A 27,107-nucleotide genomic window follows, 5' to 3' on the forward strand; every position below is an offset into this window, starting at 1 on the left:
CGACGCAATTTAAAGTTCGAGTACAATTTTGCCGATCTGTCTACCCTGCCAGACATACTCAACAGCTTCTTCGGCTTCCTCAAATGGGAAGACCTTGTCGATGAGATCATGAAGAGAGACTTGGGTTGCTGACAGCGCAGCACAGAAATCTTCCATATCATGCTTTGAACCAGCGTTGATGCCCCTAAGGTTAATCCTCCGATCGATAATGGTCGGGACTAACTCTCGCAAGTCGTTAGGCTCTTGCTTCGAAAGATATCCAACTTGACTGACTATGCCGCCGCGTCGGGTGCACTTGAGACTCTTGACTAAAGAACTCGTTCCGCCATTTTCCACAACAATATCAACACCCTTGCCGCCGGTAAGCTTCATGGCCTCCTGATCCCAGTCTTGTATCTTGGAATAGTTGATAGTCAGGATGTCAGGGTATTTGTCCTTCATTTGCTGAAGTTTTGTGTCACTCGAGGATGTCAAAATGATGCGAAGGCCGCTAGCTCTCGCAAGCTTGAGTGCAAAGACGCTCACGCCCCCAGTGCCTAGCTCTTTGTAAGTGATTGGTCTAGCACGTAGCTCTCATTGATATAGAACATGCACGCACCTTGGATTAACACTGTCTGTCCTATACTCATACCCTTCAAAGCTGACCAGGCAGTAACTCCGGCACAAGGGATTGTAGCAGCCTCGATCCAATCAAGATAATCTGGCAGTTTGCAGAGAACCTTTTCTTGAAAAATGATATGATCTGCCATGACTCCGTCTTCATCCGCTGCTAGCCATGAACGCTTTTCTTCACGCCCAGAAATATTTTCAGTGTCAGTGATTGGCCCAACCCTATCACCAATTGTCAAAGTCTCTACTTTGTCGCCGGTGGCGATGATCTCGCCTGCTGCGTCGTTGCACAAAATTCCATTTGGTATGACTGGCCAAGGGTTTCCCCCGTTTGCGATATTGGCATCACGGTAGTTGAGAGCTATAGCATGAACCTTTATCAGGACTTCCGTCGGTCCCAGGGGAGGAAGGGCTTCTTGCACGAGGTTCAATTTGGGCGTGCCGGGTGTATAGTCATCAGTCCGCCGAAAGGCACGGCGTTGGGTCACCTCTGGGCTCGGCATTTGGTCGTATTTTCGAGGAGCTTATGATAACACAGAATATTTAGATAGTTTACATTGGGCGTCACAACTTATATCCGATAATTCGTCATGGGCAAGTCTTCGGTGATGCTGTGATTGCTAATCCTCGGTTGTGCCGACGACACGAAGTGGTGCGGGGACACCCGATCGGGATTGATACCGACGGACGCCCCACCTCACGATTGCTTCCGCTGCTATGATGGGTATCGGCTTAGCCGTAAGTCTGATAACACCAATTGAGGGGTTATCTTTTCAGATCTACCCAACAGAGTCATTGAGCCATGTACTATGACATAGTTTCTAGAAATCCGTGCCGCAACGCTCCAGTTCTACATTCTCCCATCAAGGAAGATACTCATTGGGGGTTAGTTGGCTGAATCGGCTGCGTAACCGAGTCGATTATAGCATATTGCGGGATATTTTACCTATCCCGAACAGGCTGTAACTAGAGATTTAGTTTCTGATGCTGCAGGGCGAATAAAGGATCTTACCTGCACGAGCTGGGGAAAGAGGAAAAGTAGATTTTGAAACCACTACTGAGACAATTGACCCAATAATTCACCCCGTGCCACCCAAAGCTCGTCCGCAGGCATGTCGGACCTCTTCATCAAACAAATCGATGTCTTTCAGAAAGATTTACCATATTCCGGTGGAGTGTACCGTCTGTCCGGAGGACGAGAATATCGCAGTTTTGATGCAACCTTTGTTCGCATAACTACACAGAATGGTCTCGAGGGTTGGGGTGAAAGTACACCTTTCGGATCCTCTTTCGTTGCTGCCCATGCACGAGGTGTCCGCGCTGGTATCGCTGAGATCGCTCCAAAACTCATCGGCCTTGATCCACGAAGAGTCGATCGCGTAAATGAGGCGATGGACATGGCACTCGTTGGACATGAGCATGCCAAATCTGCTATTGACATTGCCTGCTGGGATGTTTTTGGCAAGTCAGTAGGAATGCCGGTCTGTGACCTCTTGGGCGGTCGAACGGCAGTGAAGCTGCCAATTATCTCTTCTATCTATGTCGGGGAACCGGAAGATATGCGTGCACGCGTTGCTGAGCATCGGAAGAGGGGTTATGTCGGGCATTCGATAAAGATTGCGGGAGAGCCCGTAGCTGATGCGGCACGGATAGCTGCCTCACTTGCGGACAAGCAACCTGGCGAATTCTATCTCGTCGATGCCAACTGTGGACTCACTGTTGAGACAGCTCTGCGTATGTTGAGGCAGCTTCCTGAAGGGCTTGGGATGGACTTTGTTTTGGAAGCACCTTGTGCGACTTGGAGAGAATGTGTCTCTCTTCGGCGCAGGACAAATATCCCCATACATTTCGACGAGCTCGCAATGACTGAGGCTTCAATTATTCAACTCATTGCTGATGATGCTGCTGATGGCATTGGAATGAAAATCTCAAAGAGCGGCGGACTCACAAGGTGTCGTCGCCAGCGCGATATTTGCATTGCGGCGGGGTACACTTTCAGCGTTCAAGACACAGTTGGATCGGACATCTCATTCGCTGCTATTGTTCACATGGGACAAACAGTCCCCGAGAAGAACTTGCGATGCATCCTAGAACCACGCGATATGGTAACTGTCAAGACCGCCGATGGCCCATATGATGTTGTTGAAGGCCGAGTCACTGCGCCCAGATTGCCTGGCTTGGGTATTAAACCCCGCCTGGACGTGATGGGAGAAGCTATAGCGAGCTATTACTGATCTGGAATTTCATGAACAATATTGCATACATTCACAATCGCAACATACAGAATGTATGGGTGTTGATGTCCTGATTAGGACGAGTACCTTCCTTCCTGTACTACTTAAGCTTCACTTCTCGTAGATCCTCTTCTTCCTTCCTTGCCGCACTTCCACAATAATACATCGTATCCTTGTGCTTCATGTTGCTCCTTGCTATTCAGCTCGTACAAAAGGTAACACGAACAGTATGGCCAAGCAACAAGTCTACAAAAGTGTTTTAGAGCAGCATATATCGGGCGATACTCAGCCCTGGGTAGCGTACTAGGGAAGCTACAACCGGGGTAGAGAACCGGGTAACATGAAAGATTGAAAGAAATCTGCGGGATGTGTTGATTTAGGAGTTTTCCACTGAAGGCTTCATCTTCCCTAATGAGAACTGTTGTTGTTACTGGCTTTCTACAATGTCAAAATCCTTGAGCGACTTGGGAGTCATCACTTCAAGTAAAATAGACACAGATAAAATATCAAAAAATATACTCCTTATCTTGTCTAACAACCTCTCGACATTACTGCACTACCTACATAGTACTGCTTGGTACTGGCGGGTGTCCAAGTCGGCAAATTTTTCCTGTTCTAACCCATCTGCTTGGTGTAGAGATAAGGGTGTGTATGGACTCCTCGGAAGAGATCCCGAGTAGTTTGGAGGGCGAAGTCGTGCCTCCACTATGACAAACTAGCTCCAGCGGTAGGACGTCTAGCAGATGACTGCTGCTGGCTCCATTTAGAAAGGATCGGCTCCACGGACACAAAATTGAGAGATATGCTTCCGCGAAAGTCTTGTCATTTGGTACAAAGAGCACCGTAGTATAATCCTGGACTAAACATATAAAGACAGCACTTGCTCACCGTCTCCCGCACGCCTTGTCCGTGCACATTTTAATCTTTCACATTAATCTCCATAACTCTATATGATTTGTTCCTCCACTCACACCTTGGCAATCTTGTACAGATTCAAGCGACCTACTCCGGCTGTCCAAAAGCAGCACTAGAGACCCCAAACCCCGTACGCAAGATTGTTAGGCATCATAACGCATCTTTGCCCGCAGACAAGCCACGAAATTCAGAATGGTATCCACAATCGAAGATATGAAAAAAAGCCCGGAAATCCCTGATGCCCAAATCGTCGAGGGCCAGATCGAAGCATGCCAAGGTCTCCATCGACGTCTCGAAAATAAACAAATTCAACTTATCGCCATCGGTGGCTCTATAGGAACAGCATTGTTCGTCACTATAGGGAACGGCCTTGCTGCAGGCGGACCTGCGAGTTTGGTTTTGGCGTATTCCGCATACTGCCTAGTGCTGGCGTGCGTCAATAACTGCATCGCTGAGATGAACACGCTACATCCAGTTCCTGGCGGCTTCATCCGTCTCGCTGGCAAGTGGGTCGATGATGCAATGGGGTTCATGGTGGGGTGGAATTTCTTCATCTACGAGGCTTTGATGATACCTTTCGAGATTACAGCCATCAGTCTGATTCTGAGTTACTGGAGAGATGACATTCCTGTTGCTGCTGTCTGTGCAACATGCACCTTTCTCTACGGGTAAGCTTCTTCCTTTCTGTCGTAATTTGGATCCATGATTATTTCGTTTTCTTTGACTACTTCGGCTTCGCCAAATGTTGTACCGGTTGATCATCCTACTCCAATCGGCAGTAGACATTAAGACCGCTCACTGACGAAGGAGACAGCCTCATCAATGCTCTTGCCGTTTCTACCTTCGGTGAAGTTGAATTCTTGCTTTCATCTGGAAAAGTCATTTTGCTCTTTATACTCTTCCTATTCACATTCATTACCATGGTTGGTGGAAATCCTCAGCACGACGCGTATGGGTTCCGATACTGGAAAGACCCCGGGCCTTTTGCCCCGCACCATACTGCTGGCGACATTGGTCGATTTGAAGGCTTCCTTGCTGCTCTCTGGTCTGCTGCCTTCTGCATAGTGGGACCTGAATACATATCTATAGCAGCAGCAGAAACCAAACGCCCTCGCGTCTATGTCAAAGCCGCATTTCAGACAGTCTATTGGCGCTTCGGACTATTTTTTGTCTGCAGCGCCCTTTGTGTTGGGATTGTCATCCCATGGAATGACCCGACGCTCCAAGCAATCTTGAATGGCGAAAGCAACAAGAAAGGAGCCGGAGGTTCTCCGTATATCTTGGCTATGACGAATCTACATGTAGACGTTCTGCCACATATCGTCAATGCACTTCTGGTGACATCCGTCTTCTCCGCGGGAAATACACTGACATATTGTGCTTCTCGTTCGCTTTACGGTCTGGCTCTCGATGGACGCGCCCCAAGAATCCTGGCCAAGACTATGAAAGGAAACCCAATTTACGCCTTAATCGTCGTGATATGTTTTCCATTTCTGTCTTTCCTGCAGTTATCAAATAACACGTCGCAAGTCCTCACCTGGCTTGTCTCGTTAGTGACAGCTGGCGCTCTCATTAACTATTTAGTTATATGTGTAACTTACATCAGGTTCCACGCAGCTTGCAAGCGTCAAGGTGTTAACCGCCGCACTTTCCCATATTTCGGCCATTTTCAGCCATACTGTGCATGGATTGGAGGAGCAGCAATGATTATTGTTTTACTCTTCTACGGATACACGAATTTTGCTCCATGGAGCGTCCAAGGCTTCTTTCAGAACTATACTATGCAGCTCGTGGCACCTGTCTTGTATATTGGATGGAAGATTGCCCATAGAACAAAAGTTGTGGAACTCGATGATATTGATTTGGTGTGGGACAGTCCACAGATTGATTCTTATGAGGCCTCTTTTTTGGATAAGCCTTTGGGTTTCTGGGCGGATGTTATTCGGACACTTCGCATGAGGTCGAAGAAACCAAGTCTAGATGAGACATAGCGACAGTTGAGCCAAGAACCGGGCCAGAATGCTTCTTGTTAGCTGCCAGAAGGCCTTTTTGTTCTTTTGCAGAGGTCTTTTATAAATGTTGAGAATATCATGGCAATGGACAATGAAACGAAGTGGAAAGTGCTCAAGGAGATAGTTTCAAGTCTTGTCTGACTATCTGGTAGTATGAAGTATAATTTTCGTGACGGGCACTTGAGTACTTAGGGAAAGAAAGATATTCTTCAGAGGATAAAATGCTACTGCGTGTATTCAAATGGAGAACGTCAAAGCAGGGATGAGAGGAAAGTACATATTGCGAGATTATTCCCATGTCCCCAGCAGAAGCGCTTGGTATCGGATACCGTGATCGTTGTGTGCACTAGCACTGAAGCAGTTCGATCGGAGATCCACTTGATTCAAAGGCTAGCTTGGAGACTGCTATGGAGGACCTCCCAGCTTAAGCGGCTACAATTGGCCTGCTACGACATGGGAGTTTTGACGGGCTCCTGTTTACCATAACAGACATCGTGCAGATCAAATGGACTCCGAAAAAGCAGTCCATGACTCAGCAACCCGACTTTGTAATATTAAAAATCGGTAAATAGTGACCTATAGACAATACATAAATATTCAACTACAAACTGATTCATAATCATGGTCAATATATTTATTAGTGTCGGGCAATATCACTCAGTTTCCCTCGGGAAATCACTACTATGTTTCGGTCCAGATGCCGAGCAGTGCGCCGAGGGGAGGGGGTAAGTCCGGCGCTCCCGAAATATAGGAGGAACTTCGGGTATTCGAGCAAGTGGAGTTAATCACACATCTACAAACAAAGCTGCTTGGATGAAGCATTTGATGCAGAGAGCTTAAATACTGTAATCGCTCCACGGTATTAGGTCATTGAGCAACCACCTATATTATCATTAGGATTTTGTGGTGCTTGATATCATAAATTCGCATAAAGTCATAGTACAGTCTTTCCTATGAGTCTTTCTATGGCTCTCAGAGAAAGGCAACTGAAAGACATCGACTGCTTGTGGCTTCTGGAAGCGCTCGACGATGCGGGTGGAGATGGTCCGAACGAGAGGTATTAGGCTTGGCTGGTGCGGGGTTCCGCAGTCGGTGAAGAGACGCCCCTTGTGACTGCCATCTCTTATGCACAACCCAACGGCCTTATTTATTTGCCCACAATGCAGGCTGCGCAGCGACCAGAGACTCTTGGTAGAAATCGGAAGCAAAGAAGAGCTGCTATCGCGTAAGAATATCTCGACTAGTTATAAATGATATGAGTTGACAATCAGACGTGGTAGATGTACGGCGTGTCGCCAGAGTAAAATAAAATGCTCAGGAGATGAACCTTGTACTAATTGCCGACGGAAATCTCTCAATTGTCGGTTTTCCGAAGGAGATAACAAGATCTTAGTCTCCGAACGGTGAGTTCTGTGCACCTCCATTGAGTAGCCGATGCTTACTGACCTGGCGAAAGGTACCTCCGGGGTTTGCAGAAGCAAGCCTATAATTGGCAGCGTGCTACCGGCGTGAAGCGCTCACGAGATGATAGTTTTCGTTCCGATGGCGATCTTGATACGGACCATCCGGTGGATGATTTCGGCGCTGCCGAGCAGCTTTTGGGCCCCCGGCCCGGAAGATCCTCAGAATCAGCTGACATCGACCTCTCTTGCAATATCTGGACAAGCCCCTTCACACTACCTACAACAGTTTTCAAAGATGCTCACCAGGAACAGCGAAAATGGAGTTAGTAGTCGGCGTTCCATATCTTTTGCCCTTTTGATCTCACAATTGCCACAGTTTGGTTAGCTCCAGCATCGCCATGGTCTCTCACAGCCCGACTGATTGTCATGATGACCGAGATATTCGATCAAAGCTCGGCCAAGGACCCTCCTCAGCTGTACCTGGACGGAGATATATATCCCTTCGCATGGGATCATGCCTCGGTCTCCGGCCCTATAGACACGAGTGATCTACCTTCCCTTGATTATGCTCTCTATCTATATCAGATTGTACAGTTTCGCCTTGGCCAGGCATATAGATTTTTTGAGGAAGACTCGTTCATCAAATACCTTCATAGATTCTACGAGACTCGCCCAGATGCAAAAGCGACGGAGCCTCGCTTTTTGTTTGTTCAGTTCCTCTTGGTTCTTGCACTTGGTAATGCGTTCATCGCACGGCCTCGTAACAAGACGGATCCTCCTGGGTCAAAATACTTTTTGCGGGCAATGTCAGCTATGCCAACGAATATATCGACAGGGAAAAACAGTTTGTTTGCAATCGAGGCTCTGGCATTGGTCGGACTATACTTGTATGCGATCGACCACAGGGAGGCGGCTCATGTGCATGTGAGCAGTTTTATGATTCTACTAGTTCAAGTATACTTGCTAAGTTATTGAACACAGGTTGGCCATGCTATAAGAATAGCCCAACTAGAAGGGATGCACACTCAACTTCCCGAAGATGTGCTAGGGGACGCAACTGTGACCCGATGTCGAAACCTCTGGTGGTCACTATATATCATGGACCGCCATATCTCTCCGTCTCTGGGCCTTCCAATGGCACTCCAAGACAGCGATATCACTACACTGATTAACTCGCCATTGACGAGCCGGCAAAATCTTACATTCAGTCTCCAAGTGAGGATCACGAGGATGCTTTCATTTATCATCGGCAGTAGGTCCTGCTACTTTCTCCTTTCTTTAGAGTCCACGTCAGATACTAAAAATAATAAAGCCATATACAAAACGGAGAAAACCCAGCTGGTAGCCTTTCTGGATATTACTCGCAGTATATTGGAGACTATGGCCAAATACGCAGAAGAGATCGAGAACATGATCAATACTAACTTCCATGGTTCTGGAGACAATTTGCCTGAAGAGACATGCCACACGATTCTTCTATATCACCAAGTAAGTGACTTCTGTTCATCATTTGGTACCTCTTCATCTAATCAACTACTAACATGATGGGAATAGTGCATTATTGTCGCCACCAGACCGCTACTACTTTCTGTACTCAAAGAAAGGCTAGAGAAGCTAGGTCGAGCAGAAGAGGATTGGCAGAAGTTTCTGGTTCTTCCAAGATCCTTGATCTCGATTGGCATTAAATCCGCAGGGAAAACTCTTCAGATAATAGGCAATGAGAATGGCTTACTAGGTGTGCTTGCGCCTTCTGTATTCTAGCAAAGGCAACACGCACTGACTGACTAACGTACATCCAGAAACATTTTTGCCATTTGACCATGAAATGACATACGCTGCTGCTCTTCACTTGACAATGGCGAATGCGCTCTTCCCCTCCAGCATGCATGGCCGGTCATACAGTAAGCAAGCACACGACATTTTAGACGAATTGATTAATTGCGGGAATCGGGTGGCCCACGCCCGAAAGCAAGAACTGAGTCGCATTGAAGGCTTGCTTCAGGAGTTTGCCAGAAGAGTTGAACAAGCGGGTCTTCGAGTCTTGACTCTATCTGACCCGACAGTGTCAGACATCACACCTTTAATTATACCGCAGGGGATACAGCTCGGCGGAGCTCCAGGGGCAAATACTGGCATTGTATTTCAGCCATCCCCAAGAGATAATCAGTCGGGTCCGGCACACCCGTCTGCTACCGCTAATGTTGATTTCTTGGAAAGTATTGGCATTTCATCTTACGAGTTTCTGTCTGTTCTTGACCAGATCAATCACCCAGAGATATATTCTGGAGAATTTGGTATGGAGCCAGATTGGTTGGGAGGGGAAGATGTCACAGTCACAGACTCATTCAGCTGAGCTCTGTATTAGTTGTCTCGATGTTTGTCTCTAATCTTACTTTCGTATGTTTCTATGTCCTTGCATGCTGATAGGATGAAGGTTTCTTGAAGCCCGTTGAAGAAACATGCTGTGGTTGCCCTATTTATAAGGCATCTAGAGCTTTCATCATCTTTATGGGTGATTACAGGCAATTCGGGCCCTACAAAAACCCCAAAACTTATATAAGGTCACTAGTTGAGCTATATGTCCTTTTCTCCACGATCTCCGCCGCGAAGTTCTCTCGAACCTAGCGGGGCTGTACCCTGCCCCGCGGCACTGCAACCTTCCCAAATTGCAACGTACGGCGGCATCTCGGTACCCCGCTAAGACCCACCGTCATCAACTACTCCACCAATCACTCATTCAGAACAACTATCGTAAATAGCATCGCCCCTGGGTTGGTTTCAATATGGGCTACAGTGAGCTCATTTGTGAGGAATAGGTCATACGTCTCGCTGCCATAAATTTCCTTTGTCATCGCAGCTATGGTCTGTACAACCGTCCACCCGACTTTCACGGTCACAGATGGATGCCACTCGGAAATCTTGAATGAACAGGGCGTTACCATTGATTCCATGCTCTACTCTCACGCGGTTGTTTCTCTGGATATACAACGGAAGATTTTGCTTTAAATTAGTGCGGCTATAAATATGACGCTTACCAGTAGGTACCAAAATATGTACATGCAACGGCAAAGTATGGAGGACACCTGGGCCCTAAGGCGTTAAGTAAGGTCTGATATTCAAGGAGAACACATATTTTACACATTTTCATGAGAATCATAAGTACTAAGGCACCCATGTATGACTTGGATGATCACCTTTGTCAGAATAAATCATTATCTTACGAAATGGGCGGATTATATTCCGCAGCCTAGCGAATAGCAAATATAGTAGATTTCAGTTGAGCTATCTATTCAGTATTACTGTGAGTTTTGTGGCTCACTCCCTTCATAACGCAAGAACAAATCCCAAAGCAAATCATCACTTCTCCCGAAATGACAAATTGGGGTGAACTTCACTGTGAACTTCTCAAGAGATCGATCAAATACTGCTTCAATGATGCGGACACGGCGCCAAAAGTACTCTGAAATAACCAGAATCTATGCAGTCATGCTTTAGTCATCTATATGCCCTCTGGGACCTTCTGAAAACACTCACTGGAAAAATCGAATGGTTTTCAAAACCTGGCTCGTAGACTCGGTTATAGAATACGTTCATAATAGCACCCATCTCGCTTTGGGTGATAATGGTATCTGCTCCGTTACATCCGGTCACCATATAGATCTTCATATGAGGCTGTCTGAGATTCCCGTCTCCAGGTGTTGGCCCCAACCACTCAAAATGAGAAGTAATCTCGAACTGCAAATTCCTTATCATACCGGTAAATACCCCGAAGAATGTATGGCCATCCATTGGACTGAAATCAACATTATTAGTATCTCTCAGAAGTTTGGCCACAGTATCTTTATGAGCCGTACTAAATTTCATACCAATATCCATTATCCTCAATGGCTTTTATAGGGAAAAGCCGAGTCCGTCCCCCATATTGGATAGGTTCCAGACTACGGATGATGGGCCTCGAGCCTATCGCATAATTTGAATGGAGATTCCGATGGGTACCAATCGGGGGGTAGGTTGCAGTGACGGAGCCAAGAGAATCAAGAGGTTTGAAGTGACACCCTTTTGAAGATAAGGAACAAATATCAGGAAGCGCGATGGCGTCCACGCCAAAAGCACGAAGCTCTTGGACTTTGTAGAATGGCTGCCATGCCGATATAAAGTGAACAAAAAGGTCGCTCAATTTGGGGCTGAGCTTCGTCTCCAGTTCCAAAAAGTCACATTCGGTATCATCTGGGTCTGGGGCACGATTTAATGTTTCGAACTTCATATGGACCGACAGTATTACTTGCGGATGGTTGGACTTGCGACTACTGTCTAAGTGAACTTTATCCCTTTTAACATATCGGTGGAGTAGTCATGATGACGCATGACCTGAGACTATATGGCGGTTACCAACCCGGAATACTGGTCGGAAGTATCGGAGGAGACAGGAGAAAATGTATTATTTTGCAAAGGTTGCTCTTACCATTGCCATTCGGGGGAGCCAGTAAGTTGCGCCATAGCTCTGTGGCAGGTCTACCTGATTATGTCGCTCGGCTAGGTACAGTTTATTTCTACCAAATTGCTTTCCACTCCCCTTCCTTTTCTATTTCTTCTCCTTTTGTGTCTTGTGCGGTACATATTAAATGACATGTAATTAGCCTCCGATTCTCGTACCGTTGGGTAGTGTGATTGTATTCTGCTGATAGTCCAAGTCATAGCTATCCAGGACCTGCAGCGAAGGGTGGATCGAGCTGTTGTAGTATTCCACCAGGTATAACTGGATGTTTTCCTTCGTATTGACGGCGGATTCAAAAGACCCAGTCTGCTCTAGGATGAAGAGTACAGCTACTCGAGAGAACTCCACGACTTGAGATGGGACAGTGGTGATGTTCTTGGACCCGGCGTCCGTGGAGGCTTCGGCTGCGGTCGTGTTGGTAGTCGAATTGTCGTATAAGATGCCATTTTTGGTGGCCCAGGACCGAGGCGCGACCGTAGGAGACCCGGTCGCTGGATTAGAAGCAGTGTTAATCTCTACTTTGTCTTCGTCGATAGGTAGCCCAATGGATCGGCGAGCGTTCTTGGTGTCGCTGCTAATCTCTACCCCAGCGAGAGAAACAAGCTTATTCTCGGTTTTGCATGAGACATTGTTCGTGCTGAACAGAGCCATGATGGCAACCTGATCGAGGTGTATGCCGAACCTCACCTGCGAATGGCTAAAGACATTGGGGAGCGAGCTACCCATCGTCGCATGCTTCGACAATGTGACATCGGACGTCACACAGCTACTGTCACCAATGGTGGTGCACTGATAGCCAGTATAGCCATTGACACACACACATGAACATCCAGTAGTACTAGACACGCTAGCTCCTCCGTTCTGGCAGGGCGTAGTTTTCCCGCAGGATGTAGCGCTGGTGTCCTTAGAGCGGAGGACCAGAAGAACAGGCAGTAGGACTGCAAGGAGAACAGTACTCAAAGCCAATATGCAGATCATTATGAGCTGCTTCCGAGACATCCCTCTGAGACCTCGCTTGGGGGGAGTAGCACCCGAGCCTTGATGCTCGTTTGGTCCATTCGAGTTCACATTGCGTAGTTTGGAGCGCCAAAGAGAAACAGGCAAGAAATCACGGACCTTGGAGGCTGCCAAGCCAGGCGGCGGAAATTCAGCCAGTAAATCGGAAAAGGAGCTAGAGTCACGACGGTATTTGCCTAGAGCCAAATGTAAGATTTTGTTTCCATTCGCAAAAAGATGATGGAAGCTCACTTGCGGCGCGGAAATCGGCCTTACTGCTCTTGTCACTAAAATCAGTCTGACTGGCAACATTGCCATGGTCCAAGATTGAAGCCATGTCAGTGGCACTTCGGATCAGACCGATCAGGCTCAAGGGAGTGGTGCTACGGGCATCCGTATCATACACGGCTACCGCATCAAACTGGGCAGGCTTGTGGACACTAAGTCTCATCTCACGCATAGTCGGCATACGCTTGGGCAGGGCCTCGGTCTCCTCGACCAAAGACTCAGCAATCACAGTCTCATCGTCCTGCTGGGTAGTGTGCTGCTGGAGGACGGAAAGCTTCTTGATTCTCGCTTCCTGGTCGAATTCGCTCAACGTGTGGGAAATAATGTCTGCCCTGGGGGCGTCTTGCAGGTAGGGGATTGCTGGGGAAGCGGTCGCGTTCCGTTTGAACATCAGGTTTTCAAGGGGCAGTGTCGGACTGTCCAAAGTCGAGGCCATCGAGGCAGGATGGGGCTTAGATATGGCAAATATCATTGGCTTGTCTCCCTTCTCGACGTTGGTGTCTTTGAACAACTCGTTATGCTGTTGGAAGTCATAGCCCCAGTTTGACGGGATAGCTTGGCTTGAGGCAAGGGAAACCCGAGTCCAGCGAGGATTGAAGGGATTTCGTGGGACAACGGAGATTCGTTGTTCACTGTGTTCGGGACTGTGGGAAGTTTTGAGGGGTGATACAAGACCTGCGGCTCGAAGGCGCGGATCATCCTGGGGAAGTGGGGGATCTTGAGATGGCGGCGGGTACCATGGCGGCGGGAATGGTGAGATATCGGAGAGGCGGATGATGGACGATGAGGCGGTAGACTGCCTGAATAGATACTCGGTCGCGACTGATGTGCGGGGCGTTTGGTCAATCGTGCTGGTGGGACTCGCACAATATCCGTGATCTGTAGAAGGACGAGGTGGCTGGACCTGGGAGAAAGGGAATGATCCGACCGGTGGTGTTGGTAGAGATAAAATGGTATCCGAGCCACTGCCGCTGTTTTGTGACTCGACCGTTGGTGAAGAGCTGTTGTTTAGAAGCTCAGTTCCGATTGTTAGAGGACAGCGCGGCATCAGGTATCTGGGATGATGGTCGACGGGGTTCCTCAGCGGAGCTGAACCCGGAAGAGGCCGCTGGATCTCATAATTCAAGTGCCTCAATGGAAGAGGTCTGAGTGGTTGATATGGTGAGACTTGCGGTAGATGTATACGGTTCTCCAGAAATTCCCTGGTTTCTGTCGCTGGCGTCTGCCCATTGGAAAACGGGACTCCGATGGATCCCATCGCAGGTCCGAATGAAAATAGTAGTATCTAAAAGATCAATTCGAATATGACGGTCGGTCCGACAGCGAGAGCCTTGAAGCTGATCCTAGGTCTGGTCCGCAGAAAGAAAAACGAATGTGTTGCGAAGAGATGGGGGAAGATGCACAAGCTGTAGGTAGCAGTGTATCTCTATGTATCTCTATTGTATGGGTTTTGAATGATGCAGTGTTGGAAGCAGAGCTTGACAATTGCTGATTCCAGGAGGTTGCGACTTGATCATGGCATCCAAGACTTCTCCTAGTTGAAGGTGAGTAATCATCTACCTTGACAAGAACACTGAGAGCTTACTAGACTCCAAGATTGGATACGCCAGAAACACAGAAGGAAAGACAGAAAGAACTAAGGGTCGTGAGGAACCACGGAGTCGAAAGAAAATTCTCTTCGCATAGTCACGCATGCCTTGTGCAGATCTATTATATCCATCACAATGTCAGCGGAATCAGAAGTTCCTAATTTACGTATCTAAAATCGCTCACTAGTCCACGATCTGGTCCGCTAAGTCTAGCGGCATCACGAGGTGGCGTATGGCCAAGACCCACAACACGAAAGGAACCCAGTCAATTGTGCCGACGACGGGGACCCACGGGACTACGTGACTAGACATAGAGTAGAAACAACCGTCAAATCCAAAAGCGAGCTGGACTTTCTCATTGACCGTAGCGCTCGTAGTGTTGACTCGCGGTACCAGGTACATACCTAGTCTAGTGTCGCTAAATACTAACTACTGCAGGCACGAAACAGGACGGGCTTCGGTGGGCCATTGCGGAGCTACCGAGCCCCGCTGGAAGCACTGGCAACCCAACGATCGTCCCTGAAATTGCTTCTTTAGATCCGCGGCTCAAGTAAGAGGACTTAGAAGACCTTTGTTGGTTGCCTTGGCCATTTTCAACTAGAATACCGCTTTGAAAATCTGGACTTGACCACCATCTTGTCTTGGCAAGAAAAATAAATCGGCATGTGCCGGCATTAGATACCTATTAGAGTAGAAAGGCTTCGCGATCTGTAGCAAGGCATTGCAGGGCCCATCCGTATGGCAAGATTACTGCGGAATGGTCCGTCTCGAATATCTGGGCAAATGGCTTTGAACGGAATGTATATATATGACTTTCATCGGATCAAGACAACCCGCTGGATTAATTGGAGATATTTGTGTAACTTTAGACAAGCTGTTTGTGAGAAAATATGAATCAATATCCATGCCGTGGAGCTCTATGAAATAGGACCAAGTGACAAGGTGTCAATGAGAATCTCCCTACCGGTATGTTCTGCGTGACCAATCAGTCCACTTCATGACATTCATACTTTTTCTTTTTTGAAACAAGGTCGTTATTGCAGAAACGCCAAAATGCGGTCATCTGGCAAGGGAGGTGTGGGGGCATCTATCATAGGGGTCATAGGGGAGTTTTAAACGAGCGGATACATACGGAATATTTCAAGGTTCAAAGGGTACTCCTTGCTTCGCTTCGCTTCGCTGTGGTTAGCGTGGCTTATCAGAATCATCGCATCTTGATTGGCCAGTAACCCCACCAAAGGCTTTGTGGGTCTGGGAATATCCTGAGACACGAACTGTTTTCTGCGCTCAAGCCACTTAGTGCCACGACTTAGCACTAACAGCCGAAAGGCTTCGGCTAGTTTATAGACTTTCCCGTGTTTCATTGGAACACCGATTCACAGATCCAGAGATCTAGGGATCTAGACCCCACTACTGGTGTAAGTGGATCGCGTGGCAGTCCTTGGATCCCCACTTCAATCTACTTCGCTTCGATATGTGGAGCACCCTGTAGGTTGGTTGGTGGAATCGGAGCAGTTCGTCGCGAGGCTTGCTAAGCTAGTACCGTATTCGGCAGGCGAGGTTCGGAGTCCGGAATACCGCGTGGAACCATCTCGCAAACCACGTACGGTTTTATCTCTTTCTTTCAATACCTGTAGAAACCTATCTAAGAGATTCACAGTACAATATGAATGTCACTGAGAGAATACTCAAAGGCGAGTTGTTGTTGCTTTGACAATTGTGTTTTCTCAAACTACAGAAATACAATTCAAAAGTGAGCGCCACCCTCAGATGGCTGGATGGTACTGTAGATGATGTATTGAATCTTATATTTGCAAGTGCTGAATCGCTGAGCTGCCCTATTGTTCCGTTCACTTGGGTGTCTGACGGCGACTGCATAGTCCAATAAATTCGCTTGAGGGGTTCTATATGCACTGTCATAAGGCTAAGGCTCCCATGGGCATGATCCAAGCTACCACTGAATCCAGCAAACAAATTGCACTTCACCGCAATCGAAGACCGGACCATTGGTCGAAAGGCCAACGGGATCCTCCTATCTTGGGATGGTCATTTCCAGATAGAGATTCCCGGAAATTGTTTCATGAATCTAGAGGAGCATGTCTCAAGTGTTTCATATGCCAGCGAATGATCCACTCGTTATCCTCAATATATCAGCAAACCGATCGAGCTGATTGGGCTGCTCAGGAATGTTCCTACGAAGCCTCGTGGCTATATCAACATCAGATCTGGATTTGAAGAGAAGAAAGCATGACATTGGGAGAAGTACAACTTAATCCTGTCCAATCAGTAACAGCCTCTCTCCTATTTCCACAATTGATGATCTCAAGCCTGCATGATAGGCACATTATCCAATCCCCTAGGACCTACATCAGGCCTCACCAGTAGCTCCTTGTCTGGCTTTGTGCGTAACACAACGTGAGCAAGCTTAGCCGGTGACGTGATGGATGGTCGCTCCCACGTTATCAAAGTCAACCATGGCTGCAGGGGAAGTGAACCAAAGTTTAGATTTTTGGAGATATCAATTTGCCTGAAAGATACTAGTGATTGCTGAGTGACAGCGATGTTAAAGAAGCCGACTCGGGAATATATACCGGTCTTGATGATTCAATTTAAATTTCATTCGGACAGGGACTGAGCTCCGGACACTTTCGGATACTTGTTTGGAATATCCGAAAACTTAGATAATGACCTCGGGAAACCCATTCAAAAAACTAGCACAAGTGGCAGTCGGTAAGTTTTTGCAAGATGCTCAGAAAAGTATCCTCTAAAAATGGTAAACAACGACCAAATGAGCTTTATCATTTAGGATATGATGCCCTCCACATCTTCAGTTGAAGCGTGGCGGCTTCTTCAACACGTTGGAATTACTCGTAATATCTGTCTGACTCCCAATCACTAACTTTGCAATTTTCGCTTGGATGATCGCCGCTCCTTTTGATCTTTGTCACGCGACAAAGATTGCATGCATTTGGACACTTGATGTCGACCATCTTTTTGTATTGTGATTCATTGTTCTTGATGTAGCCTATTGATGGACTAGATTTTGGCACGCCTAGGCATGTACGGTATATGCGGGAATATCGTGGTGGGTTATGTTGCGAATATCATCCTCAGGTATAGTATACCCCCTTTCGCATGTGCCGTGAAGCTTGGAAGCTGACGACCCCGCACCATTTTCGTACGGGGTAAAGTAAGCGCTAAGACCCGGTTCCCGAAACAACATCTCACTGGAGAAATATGTCAAATCCTTAAAGTTGATTAGTTATACATTCATAATATTCAAAGTGTATCCACTTTCTTAAAAGAAGATGGCTTCGTATCCTATATCCCCCATTTGATACCAAGATTACAGAATTGCAAAAATACATTTGAAACATCCCAGCAATCTGGTCTTCTTCTACGCAGTTTTGGCAATCATTGTACTCAGAATCTGCAAGACCATGCATGCCACTAGGCGTGCAGCTAGAGCTTAGCGCTTACAGCATGCAAGTAAGACATGACATTTTGAAGTGCATCAAACGGGCCAGGTGCTTTTTCTCCACAAGGTAAAGGAAGAGACCAAACATGTAAATCTCTTACCCATTTTCCTTCGAATGTTTGACATATACCCTCAGCTGGGAGACTTTTGCTTTTGGAATTATCCCCGCATCTTTTATGAACAGGGTTTCAACCTCAGGCTGATTAATCTAATGTTTGTAAGCAATAAATCTGGGAAAGGGGGAGTGAAATATCAAGGGGTTCCGGTGGAGGTAGACTTAGTAGACCCGATCGAGACGGATGTTGGAGGCCTAGGCCTCAAGCTGACGCCAAGCCAAAATTGACAGGCCTCTTACTGGCCATGCTATGGCTTATTCCTTATCCGCCATACCAATATTTAAAACTCGATCATTTATCCAACTGGGTTTCCCCTGCGAAAAGAGAAGTGGCATCGAACGAAAACATGGCTTTCGTCGGGGATGTGAACTTGGACGGGAAGATACTCGCAATTACAGGAGGAGGGTCTGGTACGTCAGATTTATCCGTCGTTGCCTTTCATGGACTTACTTCAAACATTAGGAATTCATCTGGAGCTTGCGAAAATCGCTCGATCAAAGGGCGCCAAAGTCATTATCGCGGACCTAAAGCTAACAGAAGAAGCCACGGTGGAGGTTGAGCGAGATTCGGCAAACTTGGTATTTCTGCCGTGTGATGTTGCGAAACGATCAGAGCTGGAGAAGATTATTACCACTTCCGAGTCCGTATTTGGGGATTGCCCTGATGTTTATGTTGCAGGGGCTGGCGTTTTTGAGCCGGTAAGATTGAGTCCGACCCAAATGGAGCCATAAGCTAATAGGCTATTCGTAACGATTTAATAGACGTGGTCTAATTTTTGGGATGACACGGAATCGGATGACTACAAGGCCGTTCAAATCAATGTTAACCATCCTCTTAAACTGACCAGAATTGCAACCAGGGCATTATTAGGTCGCAACAAAAAGGGTGTCGTTCTCATCATGGCATCAATGACTGGATACACGGGACATTTTTCAGCTCCACTCTACAGCGCCACAAAGCATGCTTTGGTGGGATTCGTGCGTTCGATGGTCGATTTAGATAGGCATGAGGGTGTCAAGGTAGTTGCGATCTGCCCTGGGTGAGTGAAATAAAGAATCCCTATTGCCTACCACGGTTTTTGTCAAGAAGTTTCATTTTCTGACACTTGTTCAGCATAGTGAAAACCCCTCTGTGGCTAGCAGATCCTGAGCGCTCAGCCCGATTCGGGTATCAAGACAGTATCGCTATATCCGCAAAAAGCGTTGCCGAAGCTGAGTTGAACTTGATTGAAAATGGAAGCTACCAGGGAGGTACCGTATATGAAATTTCAACTGCGGGCGAGCGAACGATTGGTACTTGGAATATAAGCCCTCCAGGATCTAGCAGTGAAACGCCTCTTGTTGGAACGGTTATTCCACAAGAAGCTTTGGATCGGGCTTATGGGCCTATATGGTCCGTTCTGGCTAAAGAAAGAACGACTGACTGAGATTATTCTTGTCAAAGTCATTGAAGACTATCCTTTGTTGCTCTTGCTTTCAACGAAACATCTGAATTATTGAACGCTTTTTTTATTTCCTCTTGGCTTTATCACCAGAATCTCAGCTTCGGCCATGAAAAGCTAAATAAATTCAGAATCAAGTATGTGCCCAAAACTGGAATTTAACCTACAGGACCGTCAGCTTTGTTGAAATGCTGATTGATCTCCTCCTCGGTTCGGTAATGCTTTTTTTATGGTATTCTTCATGAAAAGTCTGATTGGCTCGACCCAATAATTTGTGAACATACTCTACTAGATACAAGATGCGCTCTTGTTCGTTATTTATTTCCTGAGTAAATACCTACTTTTTCTATTCACCAATATTGTTGACTTTTTGTAATTTGGCTTCTGGTCTTCAGCGATACTGCTGTCCGAAATACGAGGTAGGCGCAAAAGCTTCCACGAAACGGAACTCAAGAGTTTATAAAGTAGATAGATCTAGATCAGGCCCTTTGGGGATATATCCTTTTTGGGGCATTTTGTTTAGTCGGCACTCGGGACAACGCAAAAAATGGGTTTCCCCATTCAGTTGGGGGGGACAGGCCGTTATCACTATTGGTCGCTCAAAAACATCGCCTGAAAGCTATTATACGAACTGACCGGAATGAGGATATCTCGATCAGCAATTTTCACCCCCGTTGAGATTGTATCAGATATATAACAGAAATTTTCTATAACGAGAATGGAGATTGGGTTTTGAGATAGGTTTCTTTCTGGGATACTACAATTATGATCTCGGAGAGTCTCACCAAGGCCTCTGAGGCCTTGGATCATTTCAGCAAGCTCTCTGCTGCATCTTATGTGGCTCTCCTGGTTTCACTAGTGGTGAGTAGCTCAATTATACACCCTATCTATCATCATATTGTGACTGAGCTTCTTCTGAGCTCCTTCTTCAGTCCTCGGTCTGATTTTCATGCAAGTTTACCATTCTGATTCTCAATTATTGGACTAGAGATGAACGCCTTGATAAGTTACCACCTGGACCTCGTGGATGGCCTATACTGGGAAACATGCTAGACCTGAGAGACGCCGATAAGATTCCCAAAGTCGCATTAGAATGGGCTCAGGAATATGGCGAAATTGTTTACACTTAAATTGGGCCTAGCCATTATATATGGCTCAATTCTGCTGCTGCAGTGCGAGAATTAATGGACAAGCGTGGCTCTATTTATTCCGACCGACCACATTTGCCGATGGCATTCGACGCGGTTTCAAACGGGCACCGGCAGTTCCTCATGCCATACGGCTCTCTCTGGCGATCTTTGCGTAAAGTCAGTCATGCTGCGCTCAACCTTTCAACAGCCATTTCATGTATTCCTGTGCAAGACTTCGAATCGAAACAAGTTTTGTACGAATTTCTTCATGCGAAAGATGACTGCGAATTTTATTACATCAACCGTCGAAATTCTTCCAGCGTTATCATGACGATTACCTATGGACATCGGATTGCGGACTGGCATGGTCCCTTGTATAGAAACATATACACACTGCTAGAGCATTTCAATGCCATGGCTGAGCCCGGCAGATGGCTCGTTGACACTTTTCCTTTCCTTGCCAAGCTTCTATCCAAGATAGTTCAAAACTGGTGGAACATCGGTCGGGAATGGCATGCATACGATTCCAAAGTCTACATTGACTTGTACAGAGACCTCATTCGGCAGGTCAAAGCTGGAACTGCCCCCGATTGTTTTGTTCGTGACTTTTACTTGAACGTCGCCGACAAAAGCGGCGTTGATGAGGAGACAGCGGCATACACAGCAGGAACAATGGTAGAAGCTGGAAGCGAGTCAACCAGTAGCACAATCAATAACTGGCTTCCGGCCTGCCTGCTGTTTCCGCACGTTCTTCAGGCTGCACAAGAGGAGGTTGATCGCGTTGTTGGTGGAGATCGCTTGCCAACGTTTGAAGATGAGTTGAACCTTCCATATATTGCGGCAATGGCGCGGGAAGCCTTACGTTGGAGACCGGTTTCAAAATTAGGCGCACCCCACGCAACCACCGAAGACGATTGGTACAATGAGTTTTTCATACCCAAGGGCTCGACGATTGTTCTCAGTTGGTGGTATGTATCTTTTTTCGATCTTGGGGCTACGTCCCAAAGATAAAGAAACTTACATATTTCTTGAATTTACAGGACGATTCATTTTGATCCCGCCCGCTGGGATTCTCCCGAGGACTTCGAGCCAATGCGGTACATGAAGGAGCCTTACACGACTATGACAACAGCTGAATCAATGAACACAGCTGATCCAGATGCGCGAGATCACTTCAAATATGGCGCCGGTCGACGGTCCTGCTCAGGGGGTCATGTCGCACAGAATTCTTTGTTCATCAACCTCGCGCGAACTGTTTGGGCCTTCAACATTACGAAAGGCAAAGATTCCCATGGAAATATCATCGAACTTGAAACACGCACAGAAAACGGCTTCCTCACAATTCCTAGGCGGTTTGTCTGCCACTTATTGCCTAGAAGTGCAAGGCATGCGCGAATCGTGGAGACATGGGCGAAGGCACAAGCGAGCGGGCTGAATTGGTCGCGGAAGAAGACCACGCTGTAGAACTCTCATTATGGGCATATTGAACTCATATATTCGAGTTGATTCTCGCATGTCCAAGCAAGCTCTGATCTTTGGCGCGTTGAAAAAGGAGCAGAATCTGAACAAAAGTTCGTGTGGGGTTGTGATTGAGTGATGTGATCTTCATTTTGCCTTCTCATTCCTTCTTGCCTTTCCCCTTCCATGGTTTTATTCTCATCACTCTGAGATAGCAATACAAATACATCAACGTTATATTCGTTTTACCCTTCCTCTCATGCTGAGTATATACCCGTCAAGTTTTAGGAACTCAAAATGTTCTCCTCTTTGTGGAGACTGTATTGCCTGAGCCTGTTTTATCCCTTGATGGCCACGAGGCAAAAACTCGATACGCTGAGAATCTTCCATTGGAGCTACCGATGTACATATACTTTTGCGCAGGCTATGTAATACTGGGTTGTGCTTTGGGGAGATCACTTCGAAAAAGGTTGGCATTATGGCAACTCATAATACGGAGACCTCCAGCATGGTGTGAATTATCGAGTATGTTATCGAACCACGGTTTCGATTCGGAAACAAATATTCTGGCTCTGTAATGCAGGATAAAATTTTCAGACTCGAATTATACGAGCTAAAAAACAAAAAAAAAATAACTGGCATCAAGGCCCAGAATGAATGAAGGCTGCCCAAAAGATAGGATGTACACCCCTTCGTCTCATCTGCCCAATGGCCTCATGAAGAGCATACGGTGCCATATCCAAATTTAAACGATCTCGTCCAGTCTCCATCAAATTAGCATAGAAAAATTCAGCAAGCCCGGCAGAAACAGTGTCAGATACCTTCCACAACGTAGAGATGACATGTGATACTCCAGCGATGTGGAATGCACCTGCAATATGAATACCCTCGTCCCGTAGTGACAGCACTTTACTTACTCCTGACTCGCAAGCAGATAAATAGACAAGCTCACAACTTTTCAAGTCGAGGTTGAGAAGGGTTCTCACCGATAGTGGAGGAGGCTTGGTCTGGTTATCCTGCAACATGATGGCGCTTCTTGATGGATCTTTGTCATCAGCCCGAGCGTGGCAGGCAAAATGTAGGATAGCTGTTTCTGGTGTGATGTTTGCCTTGACTGTGGAGGAACTGGGTTGCATGAGTACTTCGACACCAACTGATGGCGAAAGAATGTTTTTGATTGCATTGATCTCGGGCTCGACATTTAGGTCGGCTTCTGGGCCGAATCCAGGGGTTGCCGCCATGGCTGCAACGATGGCCTGTGGACTTGTGCTTGACTGCGGCCTGTTTTTTCGTTGCTCGGCGATGTGTCTGATAAATTCCAGAGCCTTCAAAGAGTTTGTGTATGAAGACACAACCATATCGTGGACGCATGTTGGTTTCTTACTATTGGATGATGGTGGAGTTTCGAAGTCCCCTGCAGCATGGATCGGCAGGACGCTTAGCCACCCTACGGAGACCCATATGATCCGAGGCTTGCCATTAGGTCCTCGAATGTATTTGTCCCAATCTATGAAGCTTAAGACTGGCTTTGCTGCTACTTCCCAGAGCCACCCCATCACTGCCTGGTACTCCGATAGTGCTTCGGCTTGGTCATTTTCATTTCCGAGATGATGCAGTGCTACCGCAAATCGCAATACATACGCCTTGACTTGCTCTATATGAATAGAGGGGAGAGGCAAATGGTGAACGCCATCCCTTGTGATCACAACAGCATCGCTCCGGTAAGCAGTGACGTTGATAAAGACAATTGGCGCATCATGAGCGTAGGATTGAATATCAGCAGGAGTGTCCGGGGTCTTCAAAAAAGAGCTAAATCCAGGAAGTGCTCTGATCTCCTCGAGTACCTCGCGAAAAGCATCTGTATCATGATGTCGGTGCATCCTGTTGACATCGTCCAGAGCGATCGATGTCAGATCAATGTTATTGGATCGGTCAACGTGGCGATTCTGATGAAATACTCGCTGCTGTAATTTGCGGAAGCGTCCAGCTAGTTCCGGATTCTCAACTTCCAGATCATCAAGTCGAGTTGGTCGGCCTTGGATGCGGTCCCAAATGAATGCACGGCCAGCCTCAAGGCGGTGGATCACGACATTTGGAGAGTCTCCGGCACTTAGTGACAAAGAAGCGACAGACCCTGGGATGAGCTGATATTCTCTGATAAATTCCAACTGCTTCAATCGACTCTCATGCATCAGGATAGCTTCCGGTAGTAGCCTGAGACTTATAAGAATGTTATCCCGGGCTCGCGCTGGATCATTTAGCTCATCGATAGCAAGATTCGCTGCTATCGATGCTACACTGATGCGTACCGATGCCGGAACTGTGGCCTTGCGTGCAAGATACTCGTATTTTTGTAGCGCTTGATACGCATCCTCTTTGACATCAGATCCCAGCTTTCGCTCATGTCTGGCTTTTATTAGATTGGCGTGATTTAACACAGCCTTCCAATAATTTGGATTACCTTCACTCAATAGTTTCTGCACTTCTAGAAACGCTTTCCCACTGGCTTCAAAGTCGGAAGGGTCACCAGTCATCATAGCAAATTGTTGGAGGGCAACAGCTTTGTTGAGAAATGTTATTCCATATGTCGAGGAGGAGGAAGAAGCGCCTTCAACCATTAAAGACATGTTGTACTGATCAATAGCGTTCTCCAAGTCAGCCCGCTCGCCGGTGGCTTTGAATGTGAATTGATAGATGTTGCCCAAGTGCATGGCTAGTCCCGTCTTTGTTTCAACACTTAGCTTCCCTGGCTCCTCTAGTGCCAGATGGAGGATGTTCTGCGCATCTTTAAGATCTTTTAGATCTTTCTTGGCGTCAAAGCGAAGCTGTAGCGCATAACATAGGTTCCCCACACGTATAGAATACCTTGGGTGGTATTTGTTAATCTGCAAGAGGCTCCTGCGATAGTACTTGATCGCAGATTCAATGTCCGCTTCGGCTTTCCAGTGGAGAAATCGTTGCGTCATGACATTTCCAAGAGCAGCATTAAGCATGAAAATATCAGGGTGTTGTTCATTCCCATGGAGCTTTTTTAGGCCTGACAACGCTTCCTCGTACGCATTAATTGCATTCTCGAGTTGGGAAGGCAATGTCTCATGACAGAACAGTTCGGTGTAAGCATTTCCCAGGTCGTTCAAGAGCAATGCTCTTGATGGTGAATCCTTCGGCATAAGCAGGCTTATCCCCGAAAATGCAAAGCAAGTTTTCTTGAGTACATCCAAGTGTCGAGTTTGGTCATAATTTGCCCGACTTATCTTAGCAGCAACCCACATGCACTGGATTTTGCTATGCATATCTTCTGCTGGGCATTTGGAAAGACCCATCATGACAGCGGCGCTGGCATCTCGCAGATCATCCCCACGGTTGAGGCGTTCGTACCTCAGAATCAGAGCCTGAGCAAGCAGGCGATAGTGATCCCATAGATTCACATCGATCTCGTCACATGTAGCTTTCTGAGCACATTCTATGGCTGCGTCGATATCAGTCAGCTCACCTCGCACATCATATAAGGAATAATGCACCGAAGCGCAACAACTAAACGCCAGCCCCTTATTTCGGTGCCCCTGTGGCATTACTTTGACGGCGTCCTCGGCGAGGCCGATAGCCTGCTGCAGAAGCTCTTCCGCAATGCTTCGATCAACTGAGTTCCCCGCCCTTCCTTGAAGGAACCTTGCTAGATTGATTCTGGGGGTGATTGCATGCGGATTGATTTCAATAGCTTTTCGCCATACACCGCAAGCTTTTTCTTCCGCGTCTGAATCTCCCGACGCTTGTGCGTTTAGCTTTTGAATATTGGCAAGCTCGTTTGTAAAATCCTCCCAGTGCTCGTCGCCTGGCTTTTCGTAAGTCAATGCCATTTCGAGTAATGACGATCCCATTTTGCCGTCATCAATCTTTTTGTTCATGGAGAACCGTGCTATGTAGGCCAGGCCAGCATTGCGATAGATCATGCCATATGGAAGTTGGGGTGGGGACGAAAGATCCGGATGACTATCGCAAAATTCGATTGCCTCTTGCTGGACTGCGATCGACTCTGTCAATTGCACTTCTTTCTCCGCGTCACTACCGGATATGACCAGGTATAGGAAGTAGCCTTTGTTAGAAATATGTCGTGCCTGTACTGGCAGCTGTCCGGAAAGCTTAATAGCCCGATCAAAATACTGATGTGCTTTCTTTTTATCGCTTTCATGCTTCGTCTTCTTATAGCGTTCCAGTTGCACCACCGCAAGATCGCAAGCCCATTCACAAAGTACCTCATCCTTCTCCTGAGCAGTTTCAATCGCTAAGGTGTAATGTCTGATAGCCTCATCCATATTAACATGGTTCTTTTCTGACTTCCATTTTCGTACATGCAGGTCGCCCATATGGTGGTTGGACTTCCCTCGACCAGGATGTTTGGCCGGTACGTAGCGGAGGGATAGGGCTTCGAGGGCAAGAGCCATAGAGAGATCTTCCTCGCTGTGACTCTGCTGATACCGTATAAGTGCAAGCTCTGATTGGATATGGCACAATCCAGGTCGGTCGGGATGATCTCCTGCCTGTTGTACAGCGCAAATCAGAGCTTTCGCCTCATGGGGCAACGTCTCCAGGTAGTCTGGATCATCGAAAAAGTCGCCTGGTCGAAGATCTTCCGTTGTTGGCCGATCTCGGTCAAAGGACGCCTTGGTTGCGGCGATTTGAGAGGGGTGGATCTCTTTCTTGATGGGTTCATCTGCCATGACTAACTTCGTTGGCAAAAGCAGCGGTGGGGGAGAGGACACAACAGATTCAAAGAGTCATTCTACTCGGGAGCTGGCTCAGCAGATCTCTGGCGCGGGGTAACATAAGCGGAGGGGCAAAGATGCCCAGGTGCCAATGTTCGTATTTCTAGGCAGAGACGCTGGGGACCAGCCCCGCCAAACTAACACACGACACGTCTCACGTTTCCGGTTATTCTTCCTTGA

At 47.1% G+C, this 27,107-nt stretch overlaps 9 protein-coding genes across 9 annotated transcripts; 6 read left to right on the plus strand and 3 right to left on the minus strand.

The window, feature by feature from the left end:
• Nucleotides 1–9: 9 nt before the first annotated feature.
• N7503_000933 (zinc-dependent alcohol dehydrogenase family protein) lies at nt 10–1,112 on the minus strand (the record flags this gene model as incomplete). Its single annotated transcript, XM_057060494.1, has 2 exons — nt 10–536; nt 599–1,112. The coding sequence occupies 2 exons, from the start codon at nt 1,110–1,112 to the stop codon at nt 10–12; spliced, it is 1,041 nt and encodes a 346-aa protein (XP_056927417.1).
• Nucleotides 1,113–1,721: 609 nt separating this feature from the next.
• N7503_000934 (mandelate racemase/muconate lactonizing enzyme family protein) lies at nt 1,722–2,843 on the plus strand (the record flags this gene model as incomplete). Its single annotated transcript, XM_057060495.1, has 1 exon — nt 1,722–2,843. The coding sequence occupies one exon, from the start codon at nt 1,722–1,724 to the stop codon at nt 2,841–2,843; it is 1,122 nt and encodes a 373-aa protein (XP_056927418.1).
• A 1,107-nt stretch (nt 2,844–3,950) lies between these two features.
• Nucleotides 3,951–5,749, plus strand: N7503_000935 (amino acid permease/ SLC12A domain-containing protein; the record flags this gene model as incomplete). Its single annotated transcript, XM_057060496.1, has 2 exons — nt 3,951–4,426; nt 4,573–5,749. The coding sequence occupies 2 exons, from the start codon at nt 3,951–3,953 to the stop codon at nt 5,747–5,749; spliced, it is 1,653 nt and encodes a 550-aa protein (XP_056927419.1).
• A 1,181-nt stretch (nt 5,750–6,930) lies between these two features.
• Nucleotides 6,931–9,526, plus strand: N7503_000936 (fungal specific transcription factor domain-containing protein; the record flags this gene model as incomplete). Its single annotated transcript, XM_057060497.1, has 7 exons — nt 6,931–6,995; nt 7,227–7,495; nt 7,550–8,097; nt 8,155–8,425; nt 8,486–8,661; nt 8,728–8,908; nt 8,973–9,526. 7 exons carry the CDS (start codon nt 6,931–6,933, stop codon nt 9,524–9,526), a joined length of 2,064 nt encoding a protein of 687 aa, XP_056927420.1.
• A 2,280-nt stretch (nt 9,527–11,806) lies between these two features.
• On the minus strand, nt 11,807–14,210 carry N7503_000937 (calcium-binding EGF-like domain-containing protein; the record flags this gene model as incomplete). The annotated part of the gene is made up of 2 exons (XM_057060498.1): nt 11,807–12,861; nt 12,917–14,210. The coding sequence occupies 2 exons, from the start codon at nt 14,208–14,210 to the stop codon at nt 11,807–11,809; spliced, it is 2,349 nt and encodes a 782-aa protein (XP_056927421.1).
• Nucleotides 14,211–18,481: 4,271 nt separating this feature from the next.
• Nucleotides 18,482–19,561, plus strand: N7503_000938 (NAD(P)-binding protein; the record flags this gene model as incomplete). The annotated part of the gene is made up of 4 exons (XM_057060499.1): nt 18,482–18,545; nt 18,598–18,833; nt 18,897–19,174; nt 19,249–19,561. 4 exons carry the CDS (start codon nt 18,482–18,484, stop codon nt 19,559–19,561), a joined length of 891 nt encoding a protein of 296 aa, XP_056927422.1.
• A 780-nt stretch (nt 19,562–20,341) lies between these two features.
• N7503_000939 (uncharacterized protein) lies at nt 20,342–20,706 on the plus strand (the record flags this gene model as incomplete). Its single annotated transcript, XM_057060500.1, has 2 exons — nt 20,342–20,437; nt 20,533–20,706. 2 exons carry the CDS (start codon nt 20,342–20,344, stop codon nt 20,704–20,706), a joined length of 270 nt encoding a protein of 89 aa, XP_056927423.1.
• Nucleotides 20,707–20,805: 99 nt separating this feature from the next.
• Nucleotides 20,806–22,170, plus strand: N7503_000940 (cytochrome P450; the record flags this gene model as incomplete). Its single annotated transcript, XM_057060501.1, has 2 exons — nt 20,806–21,674; nt 21,747–22,170. The coding sequence occupies 2 exons, from the start codon at nt 20,806–20,808 to the stop codon at nt 22,168–22,170; spliced, it is 1,293 nt and encodes a 430-aa protein (XP_056927424.1).
• Nucleotides 22,171–22,805: 635 nt separating this feature from the next.
• N7503_000941 (CHAT domain-containing protein) lies at nt 22,806–26,882 on the minus strand (the record flags this gene model as incomplete). Its single annotated transcript, XM_057060502.1, has 1 exon — nt 22,806–26,882. The coding sequence occupies one exon, from the start codon at nt 26,880–26,882 to the stop codon at nt 22,806–22,808; it is 4,077 nt and encodes a 1,358-aa protein (XP_056927425.1).
• Nucleotides 26,883–27,107: the final 225 nt, after the last annotated feature.

The sequence above is a fragment of the Penicillium pulvis genome (assembly GCF_028828015.1).
Source record: "Penicillium pulvis strain IBT 33274 chromosome Unknown contig_10_segment0_segment0, whole genome shotgun sequence".
Taxonomy (NCBI): Eukaryota; Fungi; Ascomycota; class Eurotiomycetes; order Eurotiales; family Aspergillaceae; genus Penicillium; species Penicillium pulvis.